Source organism: Colias eurytheme, chromosome 17 (assembly GCF_061535395.1).
Source record: "Colias eurytheme isolate Ceu_HAF_F1 chromosome 17, ilColEury1 Martin Lab GWU primary, whole genome shotgun sequence".
Lineage (NCBI taxonomy): Eukaryota > Metazoa > Arthropoda > Insecta > Lepidoptera > Pieridae > Colias > Colias eurytheme.
The window spans coordinates 9,396,546-9,404,825 of NC_142996.1; the positions used below are offsets into that span (position 1 = coordinate 9,396,546).

Consider the following 8,280-nt stretch of genomic DNA (forward strand, 5'->3'; position numbering starts at 1 on the left):
TACCAAATATATGCAGCTTTGTACATACAAAATAGTCTTAAATAAATGTCCCTTGATGAAAAAGCTTTTTTTTACCTATGAACTTTTGTTATTGCTTTTTTTTTAATTTGAACAATGAGATTTCATATCAAAGAAAGAAGGAGCTATAAAAATTGATACAATAAAAATTATTATTTTCGTTTCCTAATGAATAAAAATATCAGTGATGTTTTTAACGTCTTTAGTTATCACATAAAATACTTTTAAACTTTCACAATATAATCTCAACCCTCTCTGTTAAATTAGTCTATACATCTACAGTAATCCCTTACTGATGAATAACTCTATTATACCTATAAAAGGTTTTTGTACAAGTAAATATTTGTGGAGATGCCAATTATTACAGATATTCAACGAACAGAAGCAATATGTGATATAGAATTGCATATTACATTCAGAGAATAATTTTATCATATTATATTACAAATAATAAGATTATCAATTTAATCTTATTTTAAGAGATGAAATATTACTATTATGTATTTGTAATAGACATTCTTCAGAGTCAAGTAATAATTGGGCGAATCAAAAATAACTAAAGTATCTCGTACCAAACTAACAATCTGTAAAACTGTTTGTGTATATAGTTTTTGTATATATTTTACACTGAAGCAAGAATAATAAATGTAACATAAAAATTTCATGCGATTACATCCCTTTTATATTTATCGTATTTATGGAAAAATAAACGTGCGTCTGTGATATCATTAATCTGTACATATAGCCATCCAAAGTTCAGATATTTTATTACGACCTTTATAAAAAATATGAGGTATTTTGTCATTTCAATGAAAAACAAACACGTTATAAATCTCCGTAATGAAATTGATATTAGCAAGAGCAATTTATTTGTAAACGGATGTAAATTATTATTATGTCATTTTATTTTGCACTGACGTTGCCATAAATAACGTTACAATTAAATGTTATTTGTATTTGAATTGTTAAGATCAAGATGGCCAATCTATTTATAGGATTTATAGGTAGGTGGGTATGTGGCAATATCAGAAAAGGAAAAAAATGTTATTTAGTAAAATTGGGCAATTCCCGCTATTTTATCCATTAAAAATCGAATAATAGGTACTTCTTAATTATTCTTCGTTCCTTTTTTTACTATTTCTTAATAATTTCTTTGGATGGCTCGCATTAGACAAAAAAAATATTATAGGTACGTATTGAGAACCTTCCATCGTTTTTGGGAGAGTCGGTTAAAAAGATCGAATAAATATTTATTTGTGTAATTTTCTATCTGACAATGACTTAATTTACTTTAAATAATTGCGTTTAAATTATGTTATTGATATCATTTTAATGTTGTTTTCGAACATTTCAGTCGTGGAAATGTCGCTTAAATTGTTAAGATTGTGTTTTTACTTTTATTTTGTTTATATTCTCGTAAACAATTTGTTTTCAATCGAGTGCAGGGTATTATTATTTTTAATCTTTTAACAAACCTTAAAATTAAAACAAAACTTAAATAATTTAGAAAAAGCGATTACTTACAGTAAATTACAAAATGCGAACTCGGCAACAATTAGTAGATATAATTATTTAATTCAAATCTAAAATAAAGATAAATGTAAAAAAAAAGGAACGACATAAATTAATATTTTTAAGTATTATCACTAAGATGAGCATGAGTTTATTTAACTACGATTTTAAGTTAAAAATAGCGAAATTAATCTTCATAGAACTACCTTTACCTGTTTGAAAAAATACTGCCGACAATTTTTTTTCAAAATTATCCTTATAGTTACAATATTTCCTTATACAATTATCAATATTTATCCACAGGAGGTGTACCCCAGTGCTGAACGACCCAACGTTACCTACGTGAACTTAAAATATTTTGAATATTTGAACCTTACAGCAAGAAGATACAGTCGTCGCAGCCCTATATATTATATGGAGTTACATGCTTTGACGCTTTTTACTATTGATAATAATGTTGTGGTGTGTACGATGATATATTAATTACTAAGAAATTTACATTTATTATTGAAAATTATTATATAGAGACGCCGCGTCGACGCCCTTACGACCCGTAAAAAAACTCGTAAAAAAATATTCAAAATCGCGAGATTGTAAGCTGTCCAAAAATTGTGATCTGGAACAATCGCATGCAATTTTTGATTCTTCATAAAACTGTAATCCACCGTTGCTTACAATTTTAAAATGATAGAAAGAAGACGACTTCTTTTACACGCTTTATATTAGCTTCACCTGTATGTTTGTTTGTAACCGACTTCTTTGGGCGCGATTTTGACCCACTTTAAACTGCCAGATTTCATTCAAACTTTGTAGATTTATTGAGGACCGATGACAATACACTAATTTGATAAAATTTTCTATTTTTTAGTTCGGTTTTCTTATTTGTATCAAGTAGGTACTTAATGTATGCCTATAATATGATTTTATAAATTTTTGGACAACTCTAAAAATCTATCTCATTGAATCTATTTAACGATTCTTCTTCATTTTATATTGATACTACCCTCCAATACATATTTCCATTATTTGCTTTCGTTAAAAAATACTGAAAAAAAACTTTTACAACAAAATAGGTTCACTTCTTCTACTACGAATTCCTGTCAAACCGGTACATGCCGACATTCGTGGAAGCCCACGTCAAGATGTGTGACATGGAGAAGGATGACTTCGTGATCGGTGTCTCCATGAGGAACGCGCTGCAGAAGATGCTGGACCAGCAGCCTCCAGACCAGCGAGTGACTAATTCTACGCATTGCCCGTATCCACCGGTAAATACTAAGTTACTTAGTAATTATTATATAGGTACATATTATTAAATATTAATGCGTAGGTATTATGCCTGTTTCTGCGTCTTTAAAAAGTAGCCTATGTCACTCCAGTCTCCAGATACAAAAATAAGAGCATGTGTGCCAAGCACACGTGTCAGAAGTGAAACTTCTTTGGCAAGATTCAAAGATACCGAAATCGTCGCCTTACTCCATGACGTGACGGTATTGCCATGACGCGACCTTGAAATTTTACTCTCAATGCGCCTAAAGAAGTTTATCTTAAAAAAAAACTATCAAGGTTTTTAATTATAAAAATATTGTTTGTTTCAGGGGAAATACGACCTTGTGAACATGACGACTCCTCGTAGTCCTTTGTATAGAAGCTTCCCGTTTCAAAAAGGACGAATTTACATTAACGTTACCGTGCACAAGGAACTAGTGGCTGAGATGTATATTGATTTGGAGATCAAAAACTTTTATTAATTTATTTATCAACAAAGGAATTGGAATTTGAAATAATATATTATTAAACTTTTTAATTGAATAAAGCGCGTCACCCGAAATTTTGTGGGTCATTTGTAACAGGATGGCGGTTCTACAGGGGTCTTAGTACGCAATGACAAAAAGAAAAATGATGGTCAGAACGCTGATACTGGATACCGTAAGATACTGTAATATAAAATATTACAGTATCTTAAGATAAAATATTATAGCATCTTCACCGTGTGTGACGCGCTTAAGTAACATAACGTTGTTTTTTTTGTCTTTGGTTGAAATATAAAACACCTGCACCTAATGTATAATAGGTATTGTTAATCATCTATGATAATAATTAATTATTCCAACACCATTATGATTCCTGAGATGATCTGAGATCGCGTTTAAGCAAAAAAAGAAACTCTACAGATTTATTAGTATAGATTTTCACATATACAGGGTGTCCCACTGTTGGTGTACTAAGCTCAAAGGAGGTTATAGTTTTGCATACGCTGAGTTCGTAAAAATACTTATAAAATTCTAGACGCATTTTTTTCAAATAGATGAATTCCTAAAACTCTGTGTACACTCATAACAAGCAACCCGCAGCGGTAGTAGCGAAGCGGTTTTCGGGAAAAATTTAGAAAAAAAAATTTGACGTAATTTTTACCCGACTACGGCAAAGCAAAAGGAGGGTTATGATTTTGACAGGCTATGTATGTATGTATGTATGTATGTATGTTCATCTGTTCCCTCGTAACTTCTAAACTACTTATCAGAATTCGACAAATGACATATCATTAGAAGCGTCTTAATTGTCCGCTGGTTATAGGCTATATGGGGTTTCACAAAATTTAATGTGGCGCCCTCTAGCGGACAAAACATACAGAGTAAAAAAATAAAGTTAAGATAAATATGCCGTGTTTGGTATCATTTGAAAGCTTTTTACTTGCACATTTTGAATATATATATATATTCAAAATGTGCAAGTAAAAAGTATATATATATACAGTGGTGGACGTTTAATTAGAAACTCGTAACACGATGAAGTAGTCATCAAATTCATTTAACATTTACGTATTAAAGACTAAGTATTATTTCGTATGTTTTAGAACACCCGTTTATCTAGTTTTATAAAACAATGCTTAATTTTAATCAAACATTAGCTTAAATTAATAAAATTAAACAACTTTAAGTGAAACCTGATTTCCGAGTATTTTCAGTCTGGACAACAAATTAGAAACAGCATGCTTCGCGTGATCCAAAGTCAAAACCTGTTGAAATGCCGCCAATATTCTTTCTTCTACAAATATTTTCACCGTTTTTTAAACATTCCATCTAAAAGTTTCTGAAAATTAATTTGCTTTACAGTATAAATGATTAAAAGTATGATTTGTGACCAATCAACAAGAAAAATAATTTTAAGTTTACATTTTGACAAAAACTAGAGTTACAGGAAAATTGCAAATCATTTAGAGTGTTCGATAAAAATATATTCAATGCTATAGTTTATTTAAAAGAGCATGGTACTTCCGAAAAAGTGCCTAGAAAAGCTCTATCATGAAAAACCACTGCACGCGAGGATAGGCAAATGATTCTTTTGGCAAAGATGGATCCATTTAAAAGTTCAAATTCTATTATAAAATTAGTTTTTTCCGAAGATGAACTTCGCAATGTGTCGATGAGATCGGTTCGCAGGCGGTAATTTGAGGCAAAATTTTTTGGAGAGACGCCAGGAAAGTACAGCTTCTTACAAGGAAGGGAACAACGTGTTTCATTTACTTAGAAATAATGCTAGTGGACAGTACGCCAGTGAAAAAGTTTTATTTTGGGATGAAACTAAAATTAATTTAATCAATTTTGATGGCAAAGGATACTCGCGTCGTTAAGTTAACCAGGCCTTAGATAATAAATAAACAGTTAAGCATGGCGGAGGAAACATTATAGTATGGGCATGTATGGGGTTGTTTTTAGACTGTTATAATCTTTATAGACAACAACGGCTTTACAACGTCGTGGCTTAGATTGTATGAGATTTTAAGACGTTTGAAAAAACATATTTTCTAATAGAATTGGAACCATTAAATGGATCCATCTTTGAAAAAGAATTATTTGCGCGAGCATAGAGCAGTGGTTTTTCATGGTCGAGCTTTTTTAGGCACTTAATCAGAAGTACCATGCTCTTTTAAATAAACTGTATCATTGAAAATCTTTTTATCGAACACTCTAAATGATTTCCAATTTTCCTGTAACTCCAGTTTTTGTCAAAATGTAAACTTAAAATTATTTTTCTTGTTGATGAGTCACAAATCTTACTTTTACCCATTTTTACTGCAAAGCAAATTAATTTTCAGAAACTTTTATACGGAATGTTTAAAAAACGGTGCAAATATTTGTAGAAGAAAAAAATATTGTCGGAATTTCAACAGGTTTTGACTTTGGAACACTCGAAGCATGCTGTTTCTAATTTGTTGTCCAGACTGAAAATGCTTGGAAATCAGGTTTCACTTAAAGTTGTTTAATTTTATTAATTTAAGCTAACGTTTGATTAAAAATAAGCAATTTATTATAAAACTAGATTAACGGGTGTTCTATTACATATGAAATAATGCTTAATCACTAATACGTTAATACACAAAAGTAAATAAATTTGATGACTACTTCATCCTGTTACGTGTTTCTAATTAAACGTCCACCACTGTATATATTACTAGCATTTGCTTGTGACTTTACTTGTATTCATGGGCTGATTGCATATAATTCACATCTTTTCGTTCATAGCTTCTTTATTAGTTCATCAATTTAACTTTTGTTAATATTTTGCGCCACAAATACACTTTAACACCAAAATAGTACAAATAATAAAAAGTAAAAAAACTAAAACCCAACTACGACAAAAAACGACGCTGAAAAAGTATAAAACAAGATTTTCAGAATTCCACTATGTAGAGATAAATTTTCATGTTTCAAAAGGCGTAGTCACACGTTGTCAAAGTGCTACGGTTATATATGTAACGTGTGACTACGCCTTTCCAAACATGAAAATTTATCTCTACATAGTGGAATTCTGAAAATCTTGTTTTATACTTTTTCAGCGTCGTTTTTTGTCGTAGTTGGGTTTTAGTTTTTTTACTTTTTATTATGTTGTTTAAGTATGTTTTTTCGTGATCAGTGTATGCAAATCTACAAGTTCCTTCACGCTAAGTATAATACCAATAGTACCCTGTATACTGAATCACAGCGTAATAGATGATTAATTAATATCGAAGTTATACTCGATAAGGTAGTTAATTTGTTCTAGATATTACCTATTCCTATAAGTGAGCAATTTATATCAATTAAATGGTTATTTAGCAAGTGATCACTGTACTAATAACTGGTAAATAATTGCTAGCAATTGAAGTTGAGAATTTGATCATAAATTATTTGTATAAAGGACAAGAGAGTGTTTTAATTAATTTTACTAGGAAAATGTTTGTTGTAATTAGTGAAAACTGATAAATAATAATTGGATTGCCATATAATACAAAATCATCGCCTTATTCCATGACGTGACGCTATTGCCATGACGCGACTTTGAAATATTACTCTCAGAAGTTTCACTTCAAAAATTAAAATATAAAAAAATCTTTAACTAGGTACCTACATTTTATGTTTTAGGTACTTCCGATATAGCTACACGTGCGGATACTGAGAATTAAATATTTTAGACGCTTAGCAAATATTTAGAACCTTAATTTTATAACAAAAACGAATAGTATTCGTGCGCAATTTTTAATTGAAAATAATATTTTGATACAATTCAAAATTATATGCGATACTACGTGTGTACGTTATCAACGTGCAAGCTGAATACAAATTGAATTTCGCAGCTTTTCGCCACTTCTCATTTGAGTGTTGATTGCAAAGTCGTATAAAACGAATAGCAAGACTTAACCACAGACATCAGGCATTCAAAACTCAACACGGCAACCCCGCCCGCGGAAAGATGCAATTTCTTCTGCGAGTTCTGCAGCACTATAAGCACCGTTCGCATGTTCGCACTATCAAAGTTTTCCCACTTGCAACCGTACACCGCACTCTCAAAGGTGTTGCTAGCGTTAATTATCTTTTGCCCCAAATAGCAGTTCATGAAAAGCTGAGCGAACGCGAACGGAATTTCCAAATACGTGTTCTCGATACCTCCCAATAGCGCGGCGATTACGCCTGCCATGAGCACTAGAAATTCCAACGCCATGCTAACACGTAGTACGTATTCAAGCTGCTTTAACAGAATTATGTTTTCGTTGTGCAACTTTATGATGAATTTTAAGCGCTGTTTCACGAATTCGTTCATGATTTTCGACTTGGAATTTTCGTGAATTCCTCCCTTGTAAAATGTTTCGGCGTCGCTCCACATGTTGAGTAATTCTTCGCTTAGTGATAGAAGAGATGTTTCAGTGTAACCGAATAATATTATAATGAATGCTGTGCAGTTTGCGAGACTGTTTGTCGCTGTTGGTATCGCGAAACAATACATAGCTTGCGCAATTTCATAGTTTGGTGATTCTGTTATGGGTTCTAGACCTGGAAAAGGGCAAACATAATAGTTTTAATTTAGAAACTTATTATTTATACCATACATACGTGTTGATATTTAAACTGAAATATGAAATTATTCAGTAAGTCTTTATGCGAACTGACAACAGAATCTAATTTTTAAATTTTGTTAGTTCAATCTGTTTAATCTGCTTTTTAAATCAGTACTTACCATAAATTATCAACGTATTTTCTGCAAACTGTTTCCCCGGTAGAAAAAATGGCAGAATTAAATAGATATAAGCGTTTACAACGAGTCCTAGCCATATATAGGTTGCTCTTTTCTTTACCGTTTTCAAATGCTTCAGAATATTCCTTGATAGTCGAGTACCGGGCTCTACTTGCTTATTACAGGTTCTGTATCTATCCACTACTTCTCTTATTGTTTTACTGTAACATACATTTTGTAAAAGTACCTGAAGTAGAG

General features: G+C 31.4%; 2 protein-coding genes across 2 annotated transcripts; one reads left to right on the plus strand and one right to left on the minus strand.

Annotated features, from left to right (window-relative positions):
- The first annotated feature begins 2,613 nt into the window (after positions 1 to 2,613).
- Positions 2,614 to 3,281, plus strand: LOC149901421 (uncharacterized). The gene is made up of 2 exons (XM_090111974.1): positions 2,614 to 2,798; positions 3,129 to 3,281. The coding sequence occupies exons 1-2, from the start codon at positions 2,643 to 2,645 to the stop codon at positions 3,279 to 3,281; spliced, it is 309 nt and encodes a 102-aa protein (XP_089968100.1). The 5' UTR covers positions 2,614 to 2,642.
- Positions 3,282 to 7,161: 3,880 nt separating this feature from the next.
- Positions 7,162 to 8,041, minus strand: LOC149901422 (odorant receptor coreceptor-like). The gene is made up of 2 exons (XM_090111874.1): positions 8,026 to 8,041; positions 7,162 to 7,841 (listed from the first exon to the last, which is right to left on the minus strand). The coding sequence occupies exon 2, from the start codon at positions 7,792 to 7,794 to the stop codon at positions 7,162 to 7,164; it is 633 nt and encodes a 210-aa protein (XP_089968000.1). The 5' UTR covers positions 7,795 to 7,841; positions 8,026 to 8,041.
- Positions 8,042 to 8,280: the final 239 nt, after the last annotated feature.

What these genes read in the sequence shown, in the direction of transcription:
- LOC149901421 (XM_090111974.1), top strand. Translation starts at nt 2,643, where the DNA reads ATGCCGACATTCGTGGAAGCCCACGTCAAGATGTGTGACATGGAGAAG. An exon ending in CGCATTGCCCGTATCCACCG is followed by an intron (nt 2,799 to 3,128) that starts GTAAATACTAAG and finishes TGTTTGTTTCAG; the next exon opens with GGGAAATACGACCTTGTGAA.
- LOC149901422 (XM_090111874.1), bottom strand. Translation starts at nt 7,794, where the DNA reads ATGTATTGTTTCGCGATACCAACAGCGACAAACAGTCTCGCAAACTGC.